The sequence below is a fragment of the Hypomesus transpacificus genome, chromosome 10 (assembly GCF_021917145.1).
Source record: "Hypomesus transpacificus isolate Combined female chromosome 10, fHypTra1, whole genome shotgun sequence".
NCBI classification, from domain to species: Eukaryota; Metazoa; Chordata; class Actinopteri; order Osmeriformes; family Osmeridae; genus Hypomesus; species Hypomesus transpacificus.
Genome location: NC_061069.1, coordinates 9,846,089 through 9,874,069, shown reverse-complemented (window position 1 = coordinate 9,874,069; position 27,981 = coordinate 9,846,089). Strand labels below are relative to the sequence as shown.

At 45.2% G+C, this 27,981-nt stretch overlaps 5 protein-coding genes and 1 long non-coding RNA gene across 7 annotated transcripts; 3 read left to right on the top strand and 3 right to left on the bottom strand.

Moving 5' to 3' along the window:
- The first annotated feature begins 619 nt into the window (after positions 1–619).
- Positions 620–6,097, top strand: LOC124473063 (UDP-N-acetylglucosamine/UDP-glucose/GDP-mannose transporter-like). The gene is made up of 12 exons (XM_047028311.1): positions 620–819; positions 1,159–1,192; positions 1,281–1,367; positions 1,625–1,692; positions 1,889–1,960; positions 2,110–2,178; positions 2,415–2,517; positions 3,079–3,171; positions 3,967–4,034; positions 4,212–4,290; positions 4,392–4,474; positions 4,836–6,097. The coding sequence occupies exons 1-12, from the start codon at positions 620–622 to the stop codon at positions 4,939–4,941; spliced, it is 1,062 nt and encodes a 353-aa protein (XP_046884267.1). The 3' UTR covers positions 4,942–6,097.
- A 3,148-nt stretch (positions 6,098–9,245) lies between these two features.
- Positions 9,246–12,636, bottom strand: si:ch211-121a2.4 (transmembrane protein 205). 2 transcript variants are annotated; one of them, XM_047027281.1, is made up of 5 exons: positions 12,542–12,636; positions 12,262–12,365; positions 11,597–11,816; positions 11,337–11,500; positions 9,246–11,208 (listed from the first exon to the last, which is right to left on the bottom strand). In XM_047027281.1, the coding sequence occupies exons 3-5, from the start codon at positions 11,694–11,696 to the stop codon at positions 10,906–10,908; spliced, it is 567 nt and encodes a 188-aa protein (XP_046883237.1). In that variant the 5' UTR covers positions 11,697–11,816; positions 12,262–12,365; positions 12,542–12,636; the 3' UTR covers positions 9,246–10,905. The 2 variants fall into 2 exon arrangements, with proteins under 2 accessions (XP_046883237.1, XP_046883236.1); XM_047027280.1 differs by lacking the exon at positions 12,262–12,365 and having other exon boundaries at positions 12,542–12,627.
- A 106-nt stretch (positions 12,637–12,742) lies between these two features.
- LOC124472446 (lymphocyte expansion molecule-like) lies at positions 12,743–16,133 on the top strand. The gene is made up of 10 exons (XM_047027279.1): positions 12,743–13,162; positions 13,399–13,486; positions 13,824–13,994; positions 14,516–14,635; positions 14,764–14,898; positions 14,977–15,120; positions 15,241–15,408; positions 15,529–15,651; positions 15,800–15,930; positions 16,023–16,133. Exons 1-10 carry the CDS (start codon positions 13,113–13,115, stop codon positions 16,117–16,119), a joined length of 1,227 nt encoding a protein of 408 aa, XP_046883235.1. The 5' UTR covers positions 12,743–13,112; the 3' UTR covers positions 16,120–16,133.
- An 85-nt stretch (positions 16,134–16,218) lies between these two features.
- On the bottom strand, positions 16,219–21,765 carry dhcr24 (24-dehydrocholesterol reductase). The gene is made up of 9 exons (XM_047027278.1): positions 21,374–21,765; positions 20,175–20,330; positions 19,922–20,027; positions 19,177–19,295; positions 18,655–18,918; positions 18,397–18,540; positions 17,777–17,974; positions 17,521–17,699; positions 16,219–17,248 (listed from the first exon to the last, which is right to left on the bottom strand). The coding sequence occupies exons 1-9, from the start codon at positions 21,602–21,604 to the stop codon at positions 17,095–17,097; spliced, it is 1,551 nt and encodes a 516-aa protein (XP_046883234.1). The 5' UTR covers positions 21,605–21,765; the 3' UTR covers positions 16,219–17,094.
- Positions 21,766–22,646: 881 nt separating this feature from the next.
- LOC124472450 lies at positions 22,647–26,482 on the bottom strand. Its single transcript, XR_006956627.1, has 2 exons — positions 26,112–26,482; positions 22,647–23,185 (listed from the first exon to the last, which is right to left on the bottom strand). It is a non-coding gene; the product is annotated as an uncharacterized LOC124472450 (long non-coding RNA).
- On the top strand, positions 22,854–26,118 carry si:dkeyp-51f12.2 (uncharacterized protein LOC100151460 homolog). The gene is made up of 2 exons (XM_047027282.1): positions 22,854–23,161; positions 24,297–26,118. Exons 1-2 carry the CDS (start codon positions 22,854–22,856, stop codon positions 24,532–24,534), a joined length of 546 nt encoding a protein of 181 aa, XP_046883238.1. The 3' UTR covers positions 24,535–26,118.
- Positions 26,483–27,981: the final 1,499 nt, after the last annotated feature.

The following is a 27,981-nucleotide window of genomic DNA, read 5'->3' as shown; positions in this document are numbered from 1 at the left end:
ACAGGGACATTCCCCCCCGAGGCAAGTAGGGTGAAGTGCCTTGCCCAAGGACACAACGTCATTTGCCACGACCGGGAATCGATCTGGCAACCTTCAGATTACAAGTCCGATTCCCTAACCGTTTAGCCATCTGACTTCCTTACTTCCTTCTTTTAGCAAAAGTTACCGAGGGGATACAAATTATATCAGGCCGTTTTTTCACCTGATATAATGTGTATCCCCTCTGTAAGGTGCAAAAACTCAGTCCGTTTTTGCACCTTATATAATGTGTATTCCCCTCTGTAACTTTTGCTGTCTACCATATGAGTTACAGAGGGGATACAAATTATATCAGGCCGTCATTCAATCATTACTCTACGGTTTGAATGACGAGTTTTAAGGATTTAGTGTTGAGAATAACATATTTCATTTACACAGATAACCGACATACTTCTCTTGAATTCTATAACAAAGAACGTATAGTGTGAGACATCTGTCTCCCTTCCGTTTGGTTGCCATATCAAGACAAAAAATCCTTCACTTTTTGATTCCGAGTGGTTCGCGCGCGCTCCCGCGAGGGGGTGCTTCTCATGAAAGCCGTGCATCTGATCCCACAACACTGGTCCGGCGGAAGTTGGCAATGACGTCGCCGTTCGGGCGGGCCGTGGGCTCTGTACGCAAGCGATGGCTGGGACACAGCAGGGACAGAGGGAGGGATGAACGCTTGGGGATGGCGGACAAATCTCTAACACTGTTTCTGAAGCTCTTCGCTGCTGGATTCTACGGTATCAGTTCTTTTCTTATCGTCGTGATAAACAAGAGTGTCCTTACAAGCTACAGGTAGGCTACGTGCTGTAAGGAAGTGATGTAAGACGAGCTAGTTGGCTAGTGGAACTAGCAAATAAATCCTAGCGGCACTGATGTGTTGACCCGTTAACTTAAGTTTTGCATGCGACTCTGAGACGTGAGATTCTTTTTTTCTCGGTGACAATGGCGTGGCTCACGCTACAAAAATAGCTAATGTTTTAATTTGAATGGTTAGGCTACTAGCTATGAAAGCTGTTAAATATTGTGTGCATCTTTGATGCCCAGGGCAAATGTGCATATCAGTAAGCTAGTCACTCTATACTAGGAAAAAACCGGCACCAACGCACCAACGATGCATGTTTTGTTCCGCAGGTTCCCATCTTCAATATGTGTCGGCATTGGTCAAGTAAGGCACTATTTCTGTTTGCCTATATTAATATCACAAACTCAACCATTCCACAGTTTCATGACGTTATGTTTGTGTGTTTGTGCAGATGCTGGCAACGGTGGTTGTGTTGTGGGTGGGCAAGGCTCTGAGGGTGATCAGCTTCCCCGATTTCGACCACAGTATACCTCGCAAGGTGACCTCACCTGTTGTCCGAATCCCCCTTGTTACCTAACTAAAGGACATAAAACAATTCCTTTTAAATACGCGATATATTCGTGCGGCCATATACGCATAAAACTTTGCTTCTAGTAGGAATAGGCAAGTTCTTGGCTAAACTTAACTGTATTGTCAAATGTACACGCAGGCATTACATTTAATCCATGAAGACATGTTCACATGCAACGGTTAACTTCTCAATCAACGCTAATACTTGTATCTGTTACATTGCAGACATTTCCCCTACCTCTCCTGTATGTAGGAAATCAAATAACTGGACTGTTTGGAACAAAAAGGCTGAAGTAAGTATTGATTACTAAAATAATATTTTGTGTAGTACAGTACTAGTGTCCCATTTAAGTTGTTAGGGTTGCTATAATCAGAGCGGACACAGCCTGTTTAAAGACTTTTGTTTTACAGATTGATGGTGTATGAGTTACATAGGGTTAGTGTTTATTACATTGCTAACTTCCTTAATACACATTCTTCTTCCCCCAGTCTGCCGATGTTCACAGTGCTCAGGAGATTTTCCATCTTATTCACCATGCTAGCTGAGGGCCTGCTTCTCAAGTAAGCCTTTTGTATTCCTCTTAGCAACGTTATCATTCAAATGGCTCCAAAGCATAATCATAGCATCTGCCCTGCACATCGATGAACGACAAAACTCAACATTCATTCTGCTTTCATCTTTCTACCCCCCCCCCCCTCAATCATTTCAGAAAGAAATACTCCAGGCCTGTCCAGTTGACGGTGTTTACAATGATCCTGGGGGCTTTTGTTGCAGCTAGGTAAGGTTTATAATGCCAGGTGTTTCCACTGAAGCTATGCCCAATCATGTTCTCCTACAAAGAGCTGCTTTGAGGTCGGACCCCTCTTAAACGATAACATCTGAGACTCGGTAGAAAAACAGTGTCAGCTGTCAAGTACTGACCCATGCCTGTGACTGATGGCTGTCTAAGTGCATGTTTAGTAAAGATACCGTTTGTCTTTGCTGAAAGGGGTCCGTGTCTCTTGTGTTTTTCAGTGCAGACCTGGCTTTCGACATGCAAGGCTATGTTTTCATTCTTATGAATGACGTGTTGACTGCGGCCAATGGAGCCTACGTGAAGCAGAAACTGGATTCGAAGGTATTTGTTATACGCGACTGTATGAGGCATGCCGTTGTCTTGGTGGGACTGTCTTTGGCACAGATGTTGTCAAATGAATGGAATGCGAGCCAATCTTTCAAAACATAACTTAGTAAAGCTGATAAAGCTAAAGACAACAGCAAAGAATGTCAGTTAGCTGTAGTCGTGGCAGCATTGAGGCTTTTACGGCTGTGTAAAAGGCCAGTCCTTATCCTGCCTGAACTCGACACACTCTGTCCAGTCAGGGTCTGTACTGTGTGACTGTTGAATGAGAGGCCATTCTCAGCTTGGTTTCGTCGACTATACATAACCTCAGTAACACAAGCACTCACATTACAAACTGCAAATAGTCAGGAGACATATTTAGAGCAAGCTGGTTGTCTGATGCTGCAGTCACCAGAGCAAAAGGGAGAATGAGGCTATAGAGTGAGGGACTGGCGATACATGACATCTGCATGCTGGTTAGAGAGGAATGCACCAGTCCTCATGAATAACACCCTCTGTCTCTCTCTCTCTCTCTCTCTCTCTCTCTCTCACTTGTTCACTCTTTCTCTCCTTCAGGAACTGGGAAAGTATGGCCTGCTGTATTATAATGCGTTATTTATGATAGTGCCCACCCTGCTGTTGGCTCATCTGACTGGAGATGTGCAGAAGGTAAGCCTCTCTCTCTGTTCCTGTGTTTCTGGCTGATTCTCTTCCTGTGTGTTTCTGTCTGTCTGTGTCTTCCTCCCTGGTTCCTCCCTGTCCAATATTTACTTGCGGAGACCGTTGTGCCATTGGCATTATTACTGAATGTAGTAGGCCTGCCATAAGGGACGTGAGTGAACCTGTTGAAGTGTTGCAATCCCAGCTGTGCTCCAGAGTCTAGAGTCACACACCACCCTTGTGTGGGCACAGAGCACTGTTATTGTAAGTGTGTGTGTTTGTTTGTGTCTCGGTTGCGCTGGGCAGGGTCCGCTCGATTCGAACTCCAGAAGTGGAGAAGTGGGCAGCCGTAAAAGGCACAATGCTGCCATTATGCTGTCTGCAGAGGTGTACCAGCCAAACTCTCCCCCCGCCCCCCTGGATCAGAGAAGCACTGCAGAGCTGCTCACTGCTGCTCTCACCAACTCTGTTGCTGTCAGCTGACGCTGAAGGATCAGGCACATATGTCGTGAAGCACTGCCAACAGTTTTTTTTTCCGGTTTTAAATTAAAGACCGCAAACATCCCAAAACTTAATTGTAATAGTCTTGAGGGTGTGCACTCTCTGTCTGCTGACACTGACAGTTGTATATACTGTAGCTGTGTGTGTGTGTGAGTGTGTGTGCGTGTGTGAGAGAGAGATGGGGGGCGGATCCTCACATAATTAAAGGAAAGAGCTGTCCACATCCCTAAAACTAATATTATCCAACAACAAGATCCAATCCCATACAGTCCTTTGGCTAAGTGTGTGTGTGTGTGTTTACAGGCAGTGGATTATGACGGCTGGTCGGACGCCATCTTCCTCTCGCAGTTCATCCTCTCCTGCATCATGGGGTAACAGCTTTGGAATTCTCAAACCACTTCACCCAACAGTACCCCGTGTTTAGGTTTTATTATATCCGACACGCCATGTGATCGTTTCATCATAGATACTAATAATAACGCAGAATGATTCATACCAGACAGTAAGTACTAAGGTTGAACTGATTTGGTATGTGTGTTTGTTTTAAGGTTTGTGTTGATGTATTCCACCGTACTGTGCACACAGTATAACTCTGCACTGACAACCACCATTGTGGGCTGCATCAAGGTAAGCCTTAGTCTACACATCAAAGATTTCTCTGTGCCAGAAGGACATCTGTTCTGTGATGCACCATGCTAACAACAACAGCCCGTTTCTGTTCCTTCTAGAATATATTGGTGACCTACATCGGAATGGTGTTTGGCGGGGACTACATCTTCTCATGGACTAACTTCATCGGTTTAAACATCAGGTGTGCGTCTGTGTTATTTCCTCCCGCTTGTCGTGTCAATAAATGGTAACTATGGAAACGAGGGAGTGGGGGGGGGTCAGGGTTCAAGCCTGTGCCAGGCCTCCCTTCAGTCTGACCACCTGTTGGGTCACGTCTGGAGCGCTGGCGGCTTCGACCTGGGAGGAGGGGGCACCTGGAAGGGGAGGGGAGGGATGATTGCATGCTGTCACACAGTAGCTGAGAGAGACGGGTCATTTCATGCAGCATACTTTCCGTGTTTTGCCGTCTGACATTGTATGTCAGTATGCCCGGAAGTTGCTCCAAACTTTGCGATCTTCTTCCGCTGGCGTTGGGCTGATGTTGTTACCTGTTGTTGTTGCAGCATCGCTGGAAGCCTGGTGTATTCCTATATCACGCTAACCGAGGAGCAGTCGACCAAGCAGTGTGAAATCGCCAAGCTGGAGATAAAGGGAAAGGTGGTGGTGTGACAGAGACACTGGAGATGCCTCATTCCCTTTCTTTTTTTACACAAACTAATGAGAGAACCTCTATTTTTGGTACGCTTTGTATTCATGACGTTTTCTACTGGTCGGTGATCCGAATTCCGTGGCAACTCTTTCCCTCTCTCGCTTCCTGTTTGTGGAGACGGAACGACCGACACAGACTTAACTCGCCTCGACTGCCGTGGTAACCAGACTCTCCCGGCTGATTCAGGATCTAGGTGGTCCGTTTTTATGACTTTCGATACAATTATTTGAGTCGGATCGATTTTTTTTAAAACTATTTTAATTGTTGTTATCATTGTTTTACTTAACTCTTGATTTATCTAAAAACGGGAGACATGGGGAACTTACTTATTAATCACCGGGACTACTTCAAACAACTGTAAAGTTCATGAACAAATTAATGTTTTTGCGTATGAGAAGAAAGGCCAGTTTGGTATTATGCAGTATTATGCATGGGTGTGATCGGGTGGGCGTGTTTGTGAATATCAGAGGCATGTCTTATGGTGGTTTGAATGCTTTGGCTGTCTGTAGTCTTCTTTTGGTAAAGTGCTGAAAGTATCGTCGTGTTTACATTATACTCCCTCAGTATTAGACTCCTTGCTATGGGCTCTGTAAAAAGGTGTCCATCCGTAACTTGATTTCAATGAGGGCAACATGCTGTAATGATGTTTCGTTTAGTTTTCTGTTTGTACGTATGGCAGTGTTAATATTTGCATCATTAGGACAATAATGCTTTTTGCACTTTTAACATGTTAGATGAGAGATGGGGAGTGGAGACGCCTTACTGTGAAGGGCTTCTAGGGAGGGAGGCTTTGAAAGACGTTTGCAAGTCAGGGTCTTCGTAAATGGTCGTTAGTGTAGAACTGTCAGGTATGAAATCCACTGTCTTTATTTCACAAATCTTTTTTTATCGCCTACACTCCATCGATACAAGGCTGGGTGTATTTCAAAACTTTTTATATTTATTATTTTGTTACTGAAACATATTCAAAGGTTATTTTTGTGAGGCCGAATTTTGAACAAGGTATTTGTGGGTTTGTAAGTGTTACGTGTGTGACATGCTCGTGAAGAGACCAGAAAAGAATGTTATCGTTTAGTTGTTGTTGTTTTTTTGACAATAAACATACCTCATCTGCAACGTTTGCTCATCATTTATATTTTCAAATCTTAATGTTTGAGTAAAACACCAACTTTTATCCGGGTTTGTCATGCTAGTCCCTGTCTCACATACTCAGTAAACATCCTAGTCTGTAACAATACCCCAGTATTTTAACTGTCTTTAATCTGTTTAAAGAAATTGCAAAAGTACACAAATCCTTCACTCAAGTAGAAGTACAGATACTCATGTTTTAAAATGAAACATGGTAAATGATCAAAGGGGTTAGCATGTGTGTTTTGAATGAAATTACCAAAGGGGTTAGTATGTGTGTTTTGAGGTAAATGACCAAAGGGGTTAGCATGTATGTTTTGGATGATATGACCAAAGAGGTTAGTATGTGTGTTTTGGATGGAATGACCAAAGGGGTTAATATGTGAGTCTTGGGGTAAATGACCAATGGGGTTAGCATGTTTGTTTTGGATGACATGACCAAAGGGGTCAGCATGTTTGTTTTGGATGAAATGACCAAAGGGGTTAGCATGTTTGTTTTGGGAAGAAAATGACCAAAGGGGTTTGTATGTCTGTTTTGGGGATAAAATAACCAAAGGGGTTAGCATGTCTATTTTGGGGGGTAAAATGACCAAAGGGGTTAGCATGTGTGTTTTGGGAAGAAAATGACCAAAGGGGTTTGCATGTCTGTTTTGGGGATAAAATGACCAAAGGGGTTAGCATGTGTGTTTAGGATGAAATGACCAAAGAGTTTAGTATGTATGTTTTGGATGAAATGACCAAAGGGGTTAGTGTGTATGTTTTGGATTAATGACCAAAGGGGTTAGCATGTTTGTTTTGGATTAAATGACCAAAGGGGTTAGCATGTGTGTATTGGATGAAATGACCAAAGGGGTTAGCGTGTGTGTTTTGGGAAGAAAATGACCAAAGGGGTTTGTATGTCTGTTTTGGGGATAAAATAACCAAAGGGGTTAGCATGTGTGTTTTGGATGAAATAACCAAAGGGGTTATCATGTGTGTTTAGGATGAAATTACCAAAGAGGTTAGCATGTGTGTTTTGGGGGGTAAAATGACCAAAGGGGTTATCATGTGTGTTTAGGATGAAATTACCAAAGAGGTTAGCATGTGTGTTTTGGGGGGTAAAATGACCAGAGGGGTTAGCATGTGTGTTTTGGGGTAAATGAATAAAAGGGGTTAGCTTGTATGTTTTGGATGAAATGACCAAAGGGGTTAGTGTGTATGTTTTGGATGAAATTACGAAAGGGGTTAGTATGTGTGTTTTGGGGTAAATGACCAAAGGGGTTAGCATGTGTGTTTTGGATGAAATGACCAAAGGGGTTAGTATCTGGGATTTGGATGAAATTACCAAAGGAGTTAGTATGTGTGTTTTGGGGTAAATGACCAAAGGGGTTAGCATGTGTGTTTTGGATGAGATGTCCGAAAGGGTTAGTATATGTGTTTTGGGGTAAATGACCAAAGGGGTTAGCATGTCTGTTTTAGATTAAATGACCAAAGGGTTTAGCATGTGTGTTTTCAATGAAATGACTAAATGTGTTAGTATGTGTGTTTTGGATGAAATGACCAAAGGGGTTAGCATGTGTGTTTTTGGGTAAATGACCAAAGGGGTTAGCATGTGTGTTTTGGATGAAATGACCAAAGGGGTTAGTGTGTATGTTTTGGATGAAATGACCAAAGGGGTTAGCATGCGTGTATTGGATGAAATAACCGAAGGGGTTTGTATCTGTGTTTTGGGGTAAATGACCAAAGGGGTTAGCATGTGTGTTTTGGATGAAATTACCGAAAGGGTTAGTATATGTGTTTTGGGGTAAATGACCAAAGGGGTTAGCATGTCTGTTTTGGATTAAATGACCAAAGGGGTTAGCATGTGTGTTTTGGATGAAATGACCGAAGGGGTTAGTATGTGTTTTGGGGTAAATGACCAAAGGGGTTAGCATGTGTGTTTTGGATGAAATGACCAAAGGGGTTAGCATGTGTGTTTTCGATGAAATGACTAAAGGTGTTCGTCTGTGTGTTTTGGGGTAAATGACCAAAGGGGTTAGCATGTCTGTTTTGGATTAAATGACCAAAGGGGTTAGCATGTGTGTTTTGGATGAAATGACCGAAGGGGTTAGTATGTGTTTTGGGGTAAATGACCAAAGGGGTTAGCATGTGTGTTTTGGATGAAATGACCAAAGGGGTTAGCATGTGTGTTTTCGATGAAATGACTAAAGGTGTTCGTCTGTGTGTTTTGGATGAAATGACCAAAGGGGTTAGCAAGTGTGTTTTTGGGTAATTGACCAAAGGGGTTAGCATGTGTGTTTTGGCTGAAATGACCAAAGGGGTTAGTATGTGTGTTTTGAATGAAATGACCAAAGGGGTTAGCATGTTTGTTTTGGATTAAATGACCAAAGGGGTTAGCATGTGTGTTTTGGATGAAATGACCAAAGAGGTTAGTATGTGTTTTGGGGTAAATGACCAAAGGGGTTAGCATGTGTGTTTTGGATGACATGACCAAAGGGGTCAGCATGTTTGTTTTGGATTAAATGACCAAAGGGGTTAGTATGTGTGATTCAGATAAAATGACCAAAGGGGTTAGTATGTGTGTTTTGAATGAAATGACCAAAGGGGTTAGTATGTGTTTTGGGGTAAATGACCAAAGGGGTTAGTATGTGTGTTTTGGGGTAAATGACCAAAGGGGTTAGCATGTGTGTTTTGGATGAAATGACCAAAGGGGTTAGTATGTGTGTTTTGGATGAGATGACCAAAGGGGTAGCACGTGTGTGACGTAAAGTATTGATACGAGACAAAGTACAGTACTTAACACGACTTCAGTACAACGTATTCGTACTTAATTACTACCCCTTTCTGTATGGTTACTGGGTTCCATCAGGATTTACATGCACCCTCTACTGGTCATTACTGGTGTAGATCGAGTGAATATAGTTTACCCTGAACATGAATTACTTAACATTATTATTTTCTGGAACTTAAAATAAATATTCATCTAATTTTCAATGTATATTCACTGGAATCTTTTTGTTGTTTTTGAAGTATGTAACCAAATCTTATATGTTTCTTAAGACTGCATGTTGTGGAACTGGGTAAAACATTTTCTTGGTCGGAATGAAAGGTCACATTGTTTCAAATACTGGAGTCAAAAAACGATCCAGAACCTTGATCCATTCAATCATTTATTTGATACAAAATACAAAAAGCAACCCAAGTCTCACAAGATCATTACAAACCCACGCCCACATTAGACACGTAATAACAAAGTTCATTAGCTCACATACAAACTGTACTGTTACACTGAGATCCATCTGATTAACATTCTACAGAATACATCACTTGTTTAAAACAGTAAGCCCTTAATAAATCACATGGTATACAATTACAAGACACACAAAAGACATAACAAATACTTAAATACCATAAACTGTAAATGAATTATTATTTCATAGGCAAATATAAAACTATCAAGAGCTAGTCATTCATTTCACTCATCGATATGAAATGTCATTAGCAGACATGACAGAAGACTGGCACATATTGTGAGCTGACTGATCTGAACCAAGGTACCATTACATTGATCTGTTGCATTTTCAAGAATCTCGATCTCCGTGACTGAACCAAAACAGGCTGCATACGGTGAAGATCAAAAGCTAATCTCTTCAAAGAGATAAATAAATAACTCGTGACAGAATAGTATTAGAAATCATCAAGTGACCAGGGTACTATTCGAGTTTCGTGATTGCATTGTGATGTTAACACAATCCACACATACCACACGCTCATAAATGGAAGCGCCCACCGTTGTGTCAGGGGGAGGAGGGAGGGGTGTTCAACTACAGGAAGAAGCTGAAGGAGTGGCTTAGCAACACAACTGCGGCCAGAAACACAGGAGGTAAGAACAGGTTGCAACAAGGTCACTAGGCTCGCTAGCGGCAGGAACCTTGACCATTTCTATTGGCGAGGAACATTCCTGTTAATGAACATATACAAAGAGGAGAACTAAAAAGGGGATGGGGGAGATGTTTACGTCCCGATCGGGAGTTCCCGGAACTGCAACACCGGTGTTCCACGGTAGCAGAAACCTCTGAATACGACACACCTCCCGACACTGGCCCCCCTACCTGGTCCCAAACGCTACACTGTAAACCGGCCTTACAGGAAACACGGGATAGGAGAACCCATGTGCCTATTCAAACTGGCCAAACAAGCCCAGGGGACAGACACTCATAAAAATAAACTGCATTGCTACGCGTTATAAAAGAGAATTCACTGTGACTGCTCAAGTAGAGAGCACCAGCAATCACCCTGTGTGCTCAACCCACAATATCACCTCCTTGCATACTTTCACACGTGCGCACAAACAACCTTTACACACAGTGACCCACATCAAAGCTCTCGAGTGCATGTGAAGGGCAGGAGAGCAGGCAACTGGAGTCCAGGTGAAAGGTGAGGCACGAGAGGAACTACAGTTAATTGTGGTTGTCTGTTCTCCACCGGAACCCCTAGACGCACTCGTATCTGTGTACACTGAAGGGGCCAGAGGTGGTGCTACACGCGGGCTACAGAAACTCAACAGAAACCTTTGGTTTCACTTTAAAAGCGCCACAGCCATCGATGAGAAAAAGAAGACATGCATTTCCAAACTAGTAGAGGAAGTAGTCGTATCATATGAGCAAGCATCAACAACCTTCTAACTCAATTAACAAAGCTTTGACATAAACACAACCCTTTTTCCTGTGTGAACTGCTGGCCAACTGCTGGAGTTTCTGACCACAGAGGGTTGGGGGGGGGGGGTGACAATTTATGAGTGCGAGTGTGCCTTTGTGTTATAGAGTGATAAGGTTTTCAGCCATGTGGAAAATGCTGTAAGCGTTGCAGACTATGCAGCAGATGTTGCAGAGGGAGGACAGGAACCTGTACAACCACAGACGACCGCTAAGATGGTTGTACTTCACATCCGTCTCACACAGCTTGGCGTACGCCTCCCTATTGGACGAAAGCCCGATATCCTGGCCCAATCCGCAAGCCTGCTCGATGAGGTGCATGTCGGCCATGATCTCGGACGTCATCTGTCCGAACCACTGCGCATTCACAGCTGCTACGGTTACGCACACGAAGAAGATGAAGATCTAGAGGGAGACAGAGAGACACACAGAGTCAATTAATATTCATATCCGATGATCAAGACTCAAAATGTATCATAGTCACCCATGCACACCTCAAATACATTCAAACGCACGCGCACACACAAACACACCTGAAAGGCTTCCCTCTCGTCCAACATGTCACTGGGATGGTAGACTGCGTAGATAGTGAGGTTGAAGAAGGCACAGGCAGAGCCCAGATGGAGGTAGAAGGGAACCAGGCGAGACTGGATGAACCCGTAGGTATGTCTGTTCAGGTGGTTGTTCATCACAAAGCCTGCGCGAGAAGCAACACCCAGATATGAGCACTGTGGTCGGTTTCAGGTCGACCAAGCAGACCAGGATCGAGGTCAAGGGTCGGTTAAATACTAACTTGAGATGAAGGTGACCCAAATCTGCATTCCCCAATAAGTGGAGAGCAGAAGGAGCTGTAGCAGCTTGGCTGTAGCCCCTGGCTCACGGTCGGTAGGCATGCTCTCTGCTGACTGTCCAGTCCTTCAACCGTCAACCACGGAACCCTATACACCACCTCTCCTTCTTCTCTTCTTCTACTTCTCCTTGTTCGTTTTTTGTCTCTCCGTCTGACAAGGCTCCTGTTGAGAAGACGAAACGTGTTTTTTTAGTACACAAACTTGTCTTGACAACCTTCACTGATGTCAACACAATTAACACCACTTTTCTCTCAAAGAAACGACGGCATTCCACATTTCATCCCACCCACTCCCAAACAAAGTCAACAAATCTAACCGATGGCTTACTAAACAGTACTGATATTGAAAGGAAAGAAAACTCAAATATAAAATCAGCTTCAAACTGCGTATGAACCCGTTTGTGGGATGTTCAAGTACACCTACTAGCCAAGGGTCCCAGAATAAGCTCTGAGTTACAGTACTGTGGTAGGCGCAGCACAAATTACGTATCCTGCAGATACGGGGCCCACTTAGACTGTACAGTACCTATTAACTTCTCACAAATATAGTCTCGCACGGCCGAGTTTTAGCTAATGATAGCAACAAGAACAAAACGTGTCCGACTTACCGTTTACACGTTTGGCTTAGTTTCTCTGTAGTTTACCCATGCTTAGCAACGTTTCAATGTCACCTCCACAGTTCAACTCTCCACGACAGCTAGCCAGCTAACGCCTTACCAGTAGATAGGTATTGCTGTTCAGACCGGTTGTACAGGCTACTATCTCGGTTAGTTAGACTAGATAGCTACCTCTTTCAGAAGTATCTCAAGTATCTCTGTCCATTGTTAATCTGTTGCACAACAATTTGTAATTCTGAAGATAAACAAACAAAATCAAAATGTACATCACCTGTTCCACTTTACTTCCTTGACTTTACTTTTAACATGAGTAATGTACGCATTGTTCAGTAAAGTCCGGATAAGAGTCTAGAAAGTGTGAGCGACCGCCTTGGAAGAAGGTTGACGCCTTCACAATCTCTTATCTCTTATTGGCGAAAGGGAGTTGAAGTTGGGCGCCGATTGGCTGTTAAGATGTGTCTGTCACAAGCAGAGTTTAGTGAAAGAAGAGCATCTAAGATCCTGTCCGTATTGGGACGTGAAATGGGCGGGGCACGCTCCAGCGTGGCTTTGCTCCAAGTGAATACAGTTAATTCAGCTGTCTCTAAATAATTGTATACATTTTTTTTAAACCCTTTCCTCCCCCACGTTTGGAAGACCTATAACCTGTTCACCTCAATTAAGTTTCTCCTAAGTCGGTCCTACATCGATGCCCCCCATGCAGTCACACGGAGCCTCGTTGCTGCTAGGAGATGTGCATCATTAATACATTATGGTTTTAAACGTCACTGTTACCATAGGTACATCTGTGCTGGCAACGCAAAGGATCAAATGTCTTTTCCCAGAGAAGAGGCATCGGAAAGATGGCGGAAAAAAAGTTTAAAGGAGCTCCGTTTGGAACGCAGTCAGCAAGGTGAGAAAGATTGATCCAGAGAGATGTTAGCTACAATTATCACCTTCCGGACTCTGAGTGCACCAATAAACTGGCCAATCTCAATCTAGTCGTTCCAGTTCTATTTTAAGATGTTTTATTATTACCTATATTGGAACTTAAATCACAAAATCTCTTCACACAAATGTATTTACACTGCAGTAAATTGCTGGTGGGGTTTGAATGTCCAGATTGTTTACTGACTGTGTCATTGGCAGGTTTGATGTTTCCGCGGTGCATCCAGCCAACAAGAGAGTTGGAACTTACACTGAGATCTCGTATTGCAAAAGGAGAACCAGTGAACTGGTATTGATACACTCTAATGATACAGTTTTTAACCCTACATCCTAACAGGCCTATGTAGGATGACTAAGGTCTCCACTCTTTGTGTGTGTCTGTGCTTTTCAGACCCATGGGTGTAGGTTTGCTTTCAAATATGGGTGGTACACACCTTTATAATGACGGAAGATACAAGCAGGCATTAAATATAATTTTCTTCGTAAGAAGTTGGGCGGTTGCAGCTTTCAAAAAGTGGGTGTGTTCCACTCATGTGTAATGAAACCCACCCCCTTTGTTCACATCCTACATGAAGCCTTTCTTAAGAGGGCGGGTGTAAGGCCTGATGAGACTATGTCAATGTTAGGAGAGGAACCTAGGCCCTGGACTGTACAACGCTGACAGAGGAGACTTCAGTGTGCGGGCGACGGCAGAGAGGGCCAAAGGCCCTGGGTGGCAGAGGGCCCAGGAGACCGCTAGGCTGGCTAAGATCCCTCACATCCTCTACAGAGAGGCCTGGGAGAACAAACACTTCCTGGTGAGTCAGAAGACCCACATTACATCATCAGAACTAGCCGTTTGCTGGGTGAAGTCGATTTTTGTGTGTTTAAGTGACAGGAAGAGACTGCATGTGTCTGCACATAACATAACATAAGGGAGTCAGGTGGCTGAGTGGTTAGGGAATCGGGCTAGTAATCAGAAGGTTGCTGGTTTGATTCCCTGGCCGTGCAAAAAAATGTTGTGTCCTTGGGCAAGGCACCTGGGGAATGTCCCTGTACCTACATTTACATTTAGTCATTTAGCAGACGCTCTTATCCAGAGCGACTTACAGTAAGTACAGGGACATTCCCCCTGAGACAAGTAGGGTGAAGTGCCTTGCCCAAGGACACAACATCATTTGACACAGCGGGGAATCGATCCGGTAACCTTCTGAGTACTAGCCCGACTCCCTCACCGCTCACCGCTCAGCCATCTGACTCCTACTTACTGTAAGTCGCTCTGGATAAGAGTGTCTGCTAAATGACTAAATGTAAATGTAAACTTGCTGTATTTGTTTAGAAAACCAAAGTGGGTCCTGGTACCTACAGAATCCCAGACTTCATGGAGGAGCTGGAGAAGAAACCTGGCAGTGTCAGGGGGGTGTGTGAGAGCCGGGAGGAGAGATTCAGAGAGCCGCAGGTACCGCCTCACACCACTAGAGGGCAGCGCACACTACACTGTCCACCGGCTCACTCTGGAGAATGCTGATGTTCTCACGCAGACGCCTTGGAGCAACCCAGAAAGTGTGTATGTGTGTGTGTGTGTAGAGCTGGACCCCAGGCCCGGGATCCTACGGCAAAGGTGGCGTGCCATGTGCAGCTTTGGAGGAGAAGAGAACACGGTCTGGGGGCGTGGACATGGAGCTTAGCTCAGGGCTGAAACGCTTCCCCGAGGACCCTAAGGTAGGCACTAGGCTACCAGGCGGCAAGCTGTGTGTGCGCTGGAGAGGGCGGGAACTGGTAATCCTTCTGTGTGTGTAGACCTGTGGGCCTTGCCCCTGTACGTACACTCTGAAGAGCTGCACAGACATCCTCCGAAACAGGAAGACCAGCGAAAGAGGACCTTACGACCTGTTCACCGGACCAAGAGACGAACCCATCGTGTCTGGATACTTTGCTGCCCCGGTAACACACACAGACACACACACACACAAGCACACGTACACACACACACTGACAACGTCTGCCCGCCACTGTTTCTTGTTACCGTGGTGATTCCGCGTTCTTCTTCTTCTACTCCTGTAGAAGTGTGCGGCCGTCACTCCCGGGGATTACAGCCCGGAGAGTTTTAGTGAACAGTTGTTTCGGAGGGAGAAGAAGAGGCACGGAGTGTTTAGCGTGTTGGACCAGTACCCAGCCATGCCCCACGACAGGATCTACCACAGCACTCTGTCTCAGTACCCCCGTCCTGCCGTGAGTTACCCCCCCACCCGGTCACCAGCACCCACCTCCTGAAGACTCGAACCTCCCTCCCCCCTCCACTGATATTCGTACCCAGTCTGAGACTTCCATCTGTCCCCCTCGATCTTTCAGACATTTCCTGGGCCGTGTGAATACGAGACATCTCCGCCCCGCTCCAACCGTAGCTCGGCCCATGTCTTCTCCTCCGCCCAGCGCCTCAGCAAGATGTCAGAAAGGCTGCAGAATAAAAACTTTGTAAGTCAGATTCTCCACGCAACCCTATTCAGATGATCAAACAGGATGGTCCCGGACCAAGGTACAATAGGACAGAATTTATCACTCGTGTTACACAAGAGTATAACAGGGAATATTTCCTATCTTTCCCTTGGTTCACCCTCTCCAGACCTCAGTTGGCCCCGGTCGGTATGACATTGCAGAAAAGGGTCAGAGAAAGTCTGCCAACGGACACACATCCTCATTCAGCTCCAGAACGCAGAGATATCTCGCAAATCTCCGGAGAGACAAGCACACACAGTGAGAGACCAAGTGTACAGTACATGTAGTTAAGGAGGAATACTAACAGGCAAGCCACTCACGCTCTGTGTGTGTGTTTGGCTCCGTTTCAGGGAGAGGTTACGGGCAATAAACCTTCCTGTGGAGAGGCAGAGTTCCTTGACGCCTATTGGTCCATCGTTAAGGAAAACTCTGATGTCATCGGCCTGACCACACCCACAGAATGAGATATACAAATTGACAACCGCTGCCAGTTTCAAAGTTTAGTTTCTCAACAAGATAAAAAAAAAACGAACATATTTAATGTTGTGTCATTTTAAGATTTAGCTTTATTTATACACACACACACACCAACAAAGTCATAAACACAGAAAGTATTTAACAGGGGTGGCCCCTTTGAGTGGTCCCTTACCCAGGCAAGAACACACCTCCAGACTCTCAACCATTCATGAAAATATACTCCTTCTACTCAATAGGGCTTTGTTTTTCTTAGGTAAAGGCTTAAAAGGGGGGTGAGACATACTTCAAAACATGTGGCACTTTGGAGATTGAGGTTTAGGTAAAGTAAGAGGACACAACCATTGCCACCTAAGTGATGTTTGGTTGTCTGAAGTCTCTTACGCACAGAACAGAATCTTTAAAACAAAGAAGAGGATATAAGGATTCCAGAATCGCATAATCCACTGTGATGATATTACAACAGTAATCAAGAAATTGTACTTTCATCAATTTGCCATGAAGGGGTAGAATCAAGGACAGAAAAAAAAGAAAAAACGTCAGGTGCTGCAGAACCATGGAAGCTGGTGCTTGAGAGGAGTTAGGGGATTGTGTTTGGAGCTAGAAGAGAAGCAGTGTACTCCTGCTGGGTAAAACTAGTCAGCTTCCTGCTGCTGGGAAGTTGAACTAATTCACTGGGCCATAGGTGCACCTATCAAAAATACTCTGTGTTGTGAAATGTTACAAAATGTGTTTCTAGCTGGAACAGGTTTGCAGAGGAGAACGGTTAAGTGCTGATTCGCTCGGTTTTATTGTTATTTTACAGACTAGATATGTGGTAACCATGGGTACGCACACCAGCTGTGAGACAAACCTCTTCCTGTAGGTAAGGCGAAGGGTTCATGTAAGATTTAGGGTTGGGGGTTGAGGGGGGGGGGGGGGGGGGGGGGGGGGGGGGGAGTGTAGGTGTCAGTGTCGTGCCGACTTGCAGATCTTGTCGTAGACCTCAGGGAACGCCTCCTTACAGCCCAGCTCCTCCCTCAGCCGGTGGTACAGCGTCCCGTCAAACATCTCCCAGAATTCCTGGCGGTCCATGTACACGTCCGCGTACAGCATTTGGAAACTGGGGAGGAGGCAGAGGAGGAAACATAGACATCATAAGGGTGGGGCTTTTGGTACCTCACAATTCGATACAAATCGATTCTTGGGGTCACAATTCAATTTGAATTCGATTAAAAATCGCTTCACGATTTTTCAGAGATTTTTTTTATTTATATACATTTTTTTTTTTTATACATAATAAAAAATATAAATAAATCCCCCACCCCTAGTGTGTATTATGTGTGCTTGTGTGTCTATGTGTGTGTGTGTGTGTGTGTGCTCAGCGAGACTCACCCGTGCACCTCCCGGACAAACTGCTCCAGCTGTCTTGTGGAGGCTCTGGCCTGAAAGTGTTTGACCTTGGGCTCTCCATACGCTCCGATGTCCACATACAGCTCCTCCTCCTGGCCTTTGGGATGTACCATCCCCCGACCGGGGGGGAGTACAAACGGACACAGCCACAGAGGATACACCTGCGACGGGACAAACCAACTTAAGGTCAGAGAAGGCCGGGCTCGTGTGCGTCTCGTGTCTCGGCGTGGCGTCTTACGTTGATGTCCTGGTGAAAGCGAGTGATGGCGGCCTCCATGTGCTTCACAGGGACCAGCATGTCCTGGACCACGTGGTTCTGCTCGTACAGACGGCGGATGGTTTCTCCCTGGGTCAGCTTCAGCAGGGAGATCTTAGGAGGAACCATCCACCCAAACAGCCAGCGGAACACTGGGTTGTTACCGAACGGGATGATATCCTGGAGAGAGAACACACACACGTCAGACAAGGTTGCTGTCTTTGACACCCCCCCCTGTCTTCCCCTCCAGAGTCTGGTTATGGAAACACAATAATCACCAAAACACACATGACTCACTAATGGCTAATGGTAGTGTGGGTGTCGGTGTGTGTGTGTGTGTACGTGCGTGCATGTTTGTGTGGGTGTGTGTGTGTGTGTACGTGCGTGCATGTGTGTGTGCATTAGGGAAGCTAATGCAGAAAGATGTTTGTGCCGTGAAAGGGGGACTGATGACAAGCTGAGCCAAGCAGGATAAAAGGGTCATCATCTCTCTAATGCACAGGAAGAGGCCAGACGGGCCCACGGTGCATGTATGTGGTGTTGACTAATGCATTCAGAAGGAAATAGTCTGGGTAGAGGTGTGTGCGTGTGTGTGTGTGTACCTGTATTTCCCAGAAGATGCTGCGTGTGTGCCGGTGGTAATACTGTCGTAGAGGGATGTACTCCACATCGGTGCGCCCTTCAGACAGGAAACCCTGTACGTGCTTGAAGAACCACGGCTTAAAGTGCAGCCCGATGCGGTTTATCTAGGGACACAACCAAGGGGCTGTTTGTCATCCAGGCACACATGCATCTGAAAACCGTTTAAAGGCATATTCAAGTTAAGGTGTAACACACGCACACACGCGCACGCTTTTCACCTTGTCAGACTCCGCGTCGTCAGTCATGGTTCCTGTCATGATGACCGCAGTGTCTACAGAGTACTGCAATCCTTCTACAAACGTGTTCTCCTTGTTCTGCGAGGCTTCGGAGAACCGCCTGCAGATGTTCTCCAGCCCGCGCACGGGCTCGTACTGCAGCTTCACCCAGGCCCGCGCCGGAACGATCTTTATATCCGCGGCAACCAGGAAACCCAGAGTCCCACAGGACCACGGAACAGCGTGGAACAGATCAGCGTTCTCATCCTGGAGAACATGCCCGTACAGCGGTTAATAACAGAAACAACAATGGAACCTTTCCAAGATTCAGAAAAGCTTTCTTGTCCACTTTTGGACAAGAAAAAAAACTATAATTATAAAACTATTACCTAAGTACCTAAAGTGGCAAAGGGGGTCATACTTATAATAATGGAGTAGTACACACAGACTTATGTGGTGTGTGTGTGTCTGTTTGTCTAGTGGAATAAATCCACACAAGCACAGAAATGCAGTGAATTGTGTTACCTCAGTGCAGCGGACCAAACTGCCATCTGCCAGAACCAGTTCGAAGGCCACACAGATGTGCTGGAACAATCCATAGATATGAGAGGAAGACTCTATACCTGTACCCATCACCAATCCACCTGAAGAAGAGAGAGAGAAAGACAGAGAGACACAGCGAGAGAGAGAGAGAGAGAGAGAGAGAGAGAGAGAGAGAGAGAGAGAGAGAGAGAGAGAGAGAGAGAGAGAGAGAGAGAGAGACTTGTCAGCTAACAGGAAACCTCACAGGTGTGGTTTATTAATATATTTATGTGAGTATGTTACAGTGCTTTAAGGAACACTGGGGGTCTTCACTATCAGGTGAGAGAGGAGTGTGGCTGTGAAAACAAACGGAGCTGTTTCGGAGCCCTGTGTTTGTGGAGTGTCAGATGAATGTCCAGCGCAGTGTACTGATGATAAACATTAGGCGGCTGATCCCATTGGAGCCCCATTATGAAACCTGACCCAGGAGTGCTCCCAGCTCTCAGGCTATTTCCTCCCAGATTCATCCACAGAACTGAAACATCCATCCTCTAACTCAATAAGACCAGACGGTGACACTCCAAACAGGATATTCCTCCACAGATTGATGGGCCCATCAGTACCATAGCCTGACAACCAACAACAGACCAAGCCTACGCCATCTCTCACCCTCCCCAGCAGGACTGAGCTAAGAGTAGCGGAGAGGGTGAATCTTATGTGCATTAGGTTAATGATATGCGGAACATACCCACTGTGAGGTCATCAAGCTCTGGTAGCACAGGCAGCGTCCAGCCAATGGAAGTCAGGAGAGCAGTCACCTGACCCATGTTAGCCAGAGGTTCCACACGCACGACCTGTGAGTTGGGAAGTCCATGTTTACGGATAGTAAAATCTACATTTAATGTCTCTGTACAGATCTGTGTGTGTCGGTCTGGGCTGTGGAGAACCGAGAAGGCTGGTGGTTCAGGCTGGTTTAAACGGGTTCAGACTGGTTCTCCTACCTGACGCTGTGTGTCCACCTCCAGAATGTCCATCATGTTGATCATGATGTTCTTGTGGGTCTTCTTGTACTTGCCCACTCTGAGAGACACCGTGAGCCAACCAGGACGACCGGTACACATGTGAGACTTCCCCCCCTCCTTCTTCCACTCTCGCACCTGGAACACACACAAGGACCAATCAGAACACACAGAAGGACCAATCAGAACACAGCACTGAGGAACAGAGCAGTTTGGTGGGTTGGTGAGTGAATCAATGGAAGAAAGTAATTTTTTGAATAGTAATTTACTGGACAGTAAGGGCTATGATGTCTTATGATTGTTTTATTGCAAAAAAATCTGTTGAAATGAAGATATGCAGCAGGCCAAGAAAAAAAAATACTGGTGTCTGAGGCAGTCAGGCGCTATCAATTGTGGAAACAAACCAGCCATTTTCATGCCATCTATAAGGAATATTTTTGGCCATATCAATATGTCAAGCAGACTATCTTTTTTATATCGCATCCACAACATAGTATGGAAAGATAGACAGAATATGGAAAATTCGAACCATCTTATTTTTGGCTGGAGCCCCCCCCAAAAGTTTCATTAGCCCCCTTTTTTATGTACATTTGTTTAATTTCTCTTCCTAAAACCCACAAGAGGACACTGTTTAAAGGGACATTTTCAAATATTTCTTTTGGAGGAACATGCCCCCACACCCCCTTAGTTTCGCTGGGTCACAGGAAAAATAATAGGTTTTATCTAGGGGCTTAGCCCCCCAAAAGTGGGAACCTAGATTCGCCCCTGCGTCTTCTCCTGTAGATTTACACTTGGAAATGCACTAGACATGTTCCTTCCTATTAAAGTAAATAAATAATTGTATTTTGACTGGCTTGGTGCATGAAAGAACACCGTGTACAATGTCCTCTTCTCTTTCCGGTTCGGACGTTCCCTAACTAAGCATCGCCTCTGTCACACACCCCAGACCTGTGCACTGAACCCCGGGCCTGGTTAGTCGTTTCCTCATCCAAATCCCTCGTTCTTGTCTAAATCCCTTTTGGAAGAGACGGATTAGACCGACCTCCCTCACCCCTGGCTGTGGCCTCTCACTCACTGACACACACACACGCGTATAGCTCCTTTCGCTGGCATACACACGTGGACCCGATTAGATAAATAACGATAGGAGGGTGATCTTTAGACTGCAGTACATGTCTCACCTGTCTCTGAATGTCCCGAACACGCTGGTCGTGCTGTTTTGGCGCAGAGCACATCTTGAATATGAGCCACGCGCGTACATAATAATACATATCAAATATGACGGATAGAGGTAAAAGGAACAAGCACACGAAGATCCATCTTTGATGAATGATCACATAATCTAAACCTTTAACTTTGATCCACAGTAAAAACATAACCACCAAGCCACCCAGATACAGTAGTGGATCCATGGTTGTCCTTCTGACTATGAATCACGCTTTTCACGGATCGTATAGCCTATCTGTTCGAACTCTTGAGATTCTAGTTTTCATCTAATCGAATAGCACTGGTATACTCCTTGCGATCACACACATACAGGTGTGTAGATAAAACCGATGAGAGCCGCAGCTCCAAAACATGGCATGTCTCTGCTTAACACCGATAGGTAAGCATTGCTAGGTGGAGTTAGGCCCACCCATCGCTTCCGCTGATTGGTTGATAACAAGGAAATAGAGATACTCCAGTTGTTGCGTTTCAGAACTGTATCCAATCCGATAACAGCGTTGCCGTCACACCATTCAACCTCTCCTCATGTCTTCATTAGCATGCAACAGTTAAGTAATGGGCAGTCCGACATCGGATCACACAACTTAAATTAACACACAGGTTTAACTAGTTTGTCGATAATGTCATAAAATAACTATAGAAAAGGATCATACAAATTAAAGTATTGACACATTTTTGTCTTTATGTTTTGCAGTTAAGGTCTCCAGTATTGGAGAACCTAATTGAATCTGAAAATATAATTGAGCGGCAGTTGTAAAATGTTTGTAAAAAAAAAAAAAAAAAAAATTTATCAGTAGAAACATTAATTTGTATAAATGTGTCTTAACTATATTACAAGTCAAATCAGGTATATCTGCGATAAACTTTTCTGGCGATGACCAACAACAGTTTTCATTACTCCCGCACTGTAAATATCAATAATTAAACACAAACAAGAGAACGCACAGGAAGAGAGAGAGAGAAGTCTACTGTTAGACACAGACGGAGGGTGTGGCGCCAGATAGGGTTCCTTAATGGGGTGGGCAGTTCTCTCGTTCATCTCTCGTGTCCTGTTGACAAACACACTGCAGCCCCATGCACTGAAAGATATCTGGAGGACGACTGGAAATAATTTATTTACTTTTCACTTGAAGAACTCCAATTTTTCGTCTAAATGATATGCATCGTTTGGACCTGATTTTTTTCTTACCGTCCTGTCATGGAGAATAAACTGTGAAATTCAGGTTGCATTCCTTATCTTTATTTTGTTTTACTTTGTTTGAGTGAGGACAATGCGATTAGAATAAACAACTGTTCAAGACTGACCTCGGTAGCCTTGCACCTCTTATAGTCTTGCACTTAGAAAACACACTCTGTTCGATGGAAGTGACCGGGGCAATGAGCGCACATCACCGGGACTTGTAGAAAAAACAACGCTCCCGACCCCTTAGCACGATGCCTTCTCTTCACCATGGAACAATCCTCATTGGGGTGTTCCTCATCGTCACCGGGGGCTCTACGGCCTTCCTGACCTCGTCCCAGAGTCGTATGCAAGCCTTTTCCCTCTGCTGCGTGATTTTGGGTGCGTTGATGCTCATACTGGGGTTATTCTGGGCCATGAACCGTAAAAGCTCCGTGAACTACACCGCCGACTACAACGGAGAGTTTCCACACTTCCATAACGACTCTGCCCAGAGCAGTCACGTTCTTTTCACGTCCCCGGGACACCGCCTTCCGGAGTCCCAGTCGGCATACGTGCACAGGTGGGTCACAGAGGCATTCAAGGCCTGAATTAAAAGAAAACAAGATTTATCATAAAACAGCATGTAGGCCTACTTTGAATCAGAACAAAAGCCTAGTGTTTTGTGTGTAATAACAATATGTTCTTATCCATCCTGTGTTTCAGTTGTTTTCCGAAATTAGGCTAAATGTATGGAAGCAAATCAGTGACATAATGTTTTGAATTTTAAAATGCATTGAATAGGCCTACTTAATATTGAAATTTAAACAACACCGAATTCTCATATGAATATATTTCAATGTAAAATACAATTTTGGTTGCTCAAATTCAAACACAAAAAAATAAATCTCGATCTTCAAAAATTCAAGCAAAAAAATTAATAGGCGAAAAAAATCAGATTGCAACATCCGGGATACCAAGGATAGGTAGAGCACTCAAGCAAAAGAGAAGAGAAAATTAACTATTACTACCAGGGAAAACAACCATGCTTGGGTGAGTCCGATGTGATCAAATCTTGCATTGAGGCGGTTGTTGCAATCAGATTTTCTAAGATTAAAATGTTTTACATTTAATTTTTTAGGGGTCGAATTTGAGCAACCTGAATTTAATTTTACAGGAAATACATTCATATGAGAATTCAATGTTGTTTAAATTTCAATATTAAGTATTCACTGCCTTTTAAAATTCAAAACATGATGTCACTGATTTGCTTCCATAGTGACAGAGCTGCTATACTGCCACCTAGCGTCCATTAACCATAATTGCCTTACCACGCATGACTGTCCAGCGTCCTGTTCTTCCCCTCCCTCCCCTCCCATTGGGAACAAACACATGATTATTTCTCCTCGCCAGGGTTTAATCCACATCTACAACATTTCTTTCCAATAGCTGTTCAACGTAGGCAAGAGTGATTCTGGCATTACATTTACATTTAGTCATTTAGCAGACGCTCTTATCCAGTGCGACGTACAGTATATACAGGGACATTCTCCCCAAGGCAAGTAGGGTGAAGTGCCTTGCCCAAGGACACAACGTCATTTGGCACGGCGGGGAATCGATCCGGCAACTTTCAGATTACTAGTCCGACTCCCTCACCGCTCAGCCATCTGACTCCCATTATCTGTTAACTTAGTGTGTCTGTGTGTGTGTGTGTTCAGGACTCTGGAGTGTCAGAGGCATGGCCCATACTGCAGGGACCTTGACCGCCCCCCCGTGGATCCAGGGTGTTTCAGCCCAGCCCCTCACCCCCCTCCCTGGCTAGGACCTCCCCCTCCCTATGAAGTAGCCATCAAGACCACCTGCAGCTCCACACACCTGCGACGAGCCTACTCAGACTCTCACCTGGCATCCGAACCACTGTTCGGGCGATCGCGAGAGATCAGTTTTGAGGTGTGACACTGTTTGTGACAAAACCACCCCCCCACACCCCGCCCCGCCCCCCACACCCCGCTCAACAGTTCCTCTCCACCTATGAGACTGCAGGAGGGATGCTGTGCCGTGTTGACACCGTGGGTTTGAATATGGGCCACTTGAACTGAAACTGACCTTTGAGTTGTTCTGAGTTGACCTTTAGATTCTCAAATGGTCACACACAAGTATTCCTTCACCTCATCTTTTAACCATCACATACACACAGACACACAGCTAACTCAATGTGTTTGTTGATTTGTGTGTGTGTGTGTGTGTGTGAGTTCATGTTAGGGATCTTCTTTCCACGTCTGACCCCAGCTCGGCTATGCATGGTTCACAAACACTTTTGATTGGATGATTTGCCCATGTTCTGTTCTGTCATGTTTTCAATTAATAAAGGAGATATGATGATGCTATGTTTCATACCTATAAGATAATTGTTATAATGGTTTGTGCTCTTGAAAAGGACTTGAGAACCCGGCAGGTCGTGTGGGTCATCCCCTACTCCATTCACTATAGCGCTTGGAACCAACAACCTTGAGTGCCTTCTATTTTCAGATTAGTGTGGTAATATTATTCCAGAATGTCCTCGACACACTTCTTGGCCTTTACTTCCAAGTCAATCATCAAGTTTAAATAAACTGATAAGAGGGGGTTCAGATCCGTCATCCACATATAATATAATACAAGTTTCGCCTTTCAAAATATTTCCACGATAAAACATTCCAAGAATATAAAAACTTTAAAGAAGAAAGAAACTAATATCTTAACGGATTTGATAAGTCGTATTGGCCGCGTCGAGTAACTGGTAATAGCCTGTGCAGAAGCCAGAGCTCTATGGACGCTATATCATTTTGTTAACAAACATTCAGTTTAAGTTAAAACTTGTCTTGCGACAGACAACTACACATCCAAACATTTATATAGTGATCGACAACGGCATTGTTCCACTAGTTTCGCTATCCTGTTGCTCCGCAGTCCTCACTCGTTAGGCTAGCACATTTCTAAACGATTGTCCTGAAGGCTAAACCTGATAGCATTGTCAAGACATCCTACACAGACAAGCAAAGAGATACAATATGAGTAATTGTCAAAAATAATGAATTTCCTGTGTATTGTTTGTCAATCTCAAGAGAACAATATAAGTCAAACAAAACAATTGCGGCTTCTAGTGAGGGCAGGCATCAAGCCGCACAATGATTGGTTGAAAAGAGGTGACAGTCCTTTGATTAGAAGGTGCCCCAAAATGCAGATCTGGGATCAGGTTTCACCATCACCAGTCGCATGTGTTGAAAAAATTAACTGATCCTGAATCCGCATCCAGGAAATTCAGAAAAGTAAAACATCGTATTTGTGAAATGACAGAATTATCGTACACTTGAGAAGACTGTTGAGCATTATTGATCACACATTGTAAAGGGCAACATTTGAAGTAGCCCACTTAACATCTGGCAACACTATTCGTCACCAAAAAAACGTTTTCTAAACTGACTTCCTCTGACCGCGTGCAATCCGCAGTGAGCAGCGTACCCCGAGAGCGTGCCCAGCCCACGAATACATACCGTTTTTCAGTTGCTGTTATACATCGATTTGGACAAGTAAACTTCAGCAGGGAACTGAGGAAAGCAAACGAAAACGAAATAAGCAGTGGATTTTATGTAGGCTACTTTAGGGAACGGGCGCGGTCAACCCAACTGCTTGAATTGAGAAACCTTCTTTTCCTTCGGCTCAAATAATGGGACATGGGACACCACATGGAACAGAAGCGTTGGAAAGGATGTAAAATCCGATGAAAACGTCCAGCTAAAACGTTCGACTTGGATAAGCGAATATTCTTCCTCATCTTTCAGTCTCTGGTTTGTTGTAGCCTAAACAGTCTACAGCGAGGGTAAGGATTTGCGCCAACGCACGCACACACGCTCAAAACACACACACGCACATACAGTTTCACTGGCAGGAAATAGCTGTGTTTTTGATAAAAACTCAAAAGCCAACACGTCGGACTCACTCTCTCTCTCACTCTCTCTCTCGCTCTCTCTCTCCTTTAGGCAAACTGTCATGATAGCAGAGGCTGGCTGGTGTTCCCAAAGGAACCGTTGGTGAGAGAAGCCCTGGGAAAGGAGGGGCATTGAAGGATGCCCTCTGCCCAGGGCACGCTGTTAACCCTGGGCTTGGTGCTGTTTGTCGTAGGGGTGGTGACACACTTCTGTATCCGTTTAGAGCCAGTGCATCTGCTGGGTATTTACCTGGGGTTCGGAGGGTTGGCCATGGTGATGGCAGGACTGTGTGTTTCCATGAAGAAAGTGGTGGCCGTCCCGGGTCACTTCCTGTTGCACCCTCGCACAGGCACACGCTTCAGTCAGCAACAGGCTCTGGCCATACAGAGGTATACACACACTCACACACACACAAACACTCACACACACACGCACACACACACACACACACTCTATGACAAATATTTACACCCACCCACACACAGAAGGTCAGTGATTGGGTCAAAGAAAGGGTGAGGCCTCAGTCACTCAAGTTGTCTTCAGTTTGAAGGAAAAGAGACAGATTCAGAATACCGATATTGGGGTAAACAAAGAGCGTCTACCACTCCCAATAATCACACACAAACACACACACACACACACACACACACAGACGCACACAGTGTGCTGGAGAGAGCCTTCCAGCCTTATCCATGGCTGTCAGGGAGTTTAAACAAGCCTGCTCAGTGTTCAATGTCCCTTGCGACACAGCAGCCAGGAAAACAGCATCCATTAGCACGAGTATATTCCTCCTGCTGACAGGAACCAGAGAAAGCTCAGACATCTCTGGCTCGTAGGCCTCAGCGGATCCCGACCTCGGTTTAACCTGTAGCCCGCAGACAGACCGATGCGTCTTACTCCTTGTGGCAGATGTGTATAACTAGTCTAGAGGACCAATCTGCCTCCCCTAATGTTTTCCTCTTTGTCTGTTTCTTCTTACACTTTACATTGAGTCATTTATCAGTCGCTCTTATCCAGAGCGACTTACAATAAGTACAGGGACATTCCCCCGAGGCAAGTAGGGTGAAGTGCCTTGCCCAAGGACACGTTATTTTTTGCACGGCCGGGAGTTGAACCGGCAACCTTCTGATTTAATAGCCCGATTCTCTAACCGCTCAGCTATCTGACCCCCCTCACCTCCCCCTCTCTTGGCAGGAGGTTAGACCGGGTCCGCAGAGAGATGTCCGAGGATCCGGAGATCCCCAGGCCCCCCCCGGAGTCCCCCATGTCCTCCACCCCCCCTCCCTGGGACATGGAGCCACCCCCCCCCTATGACACCGTCATGAAGAACCAGAGCCACGCCCTCCAGCAATGACCTTTCACCCCGGGGGGGGGGGGGGGGGGGACCGAGCCCATGACGCAGGGAAGCGACGACAGCAAAAACAATGTTCCCTCC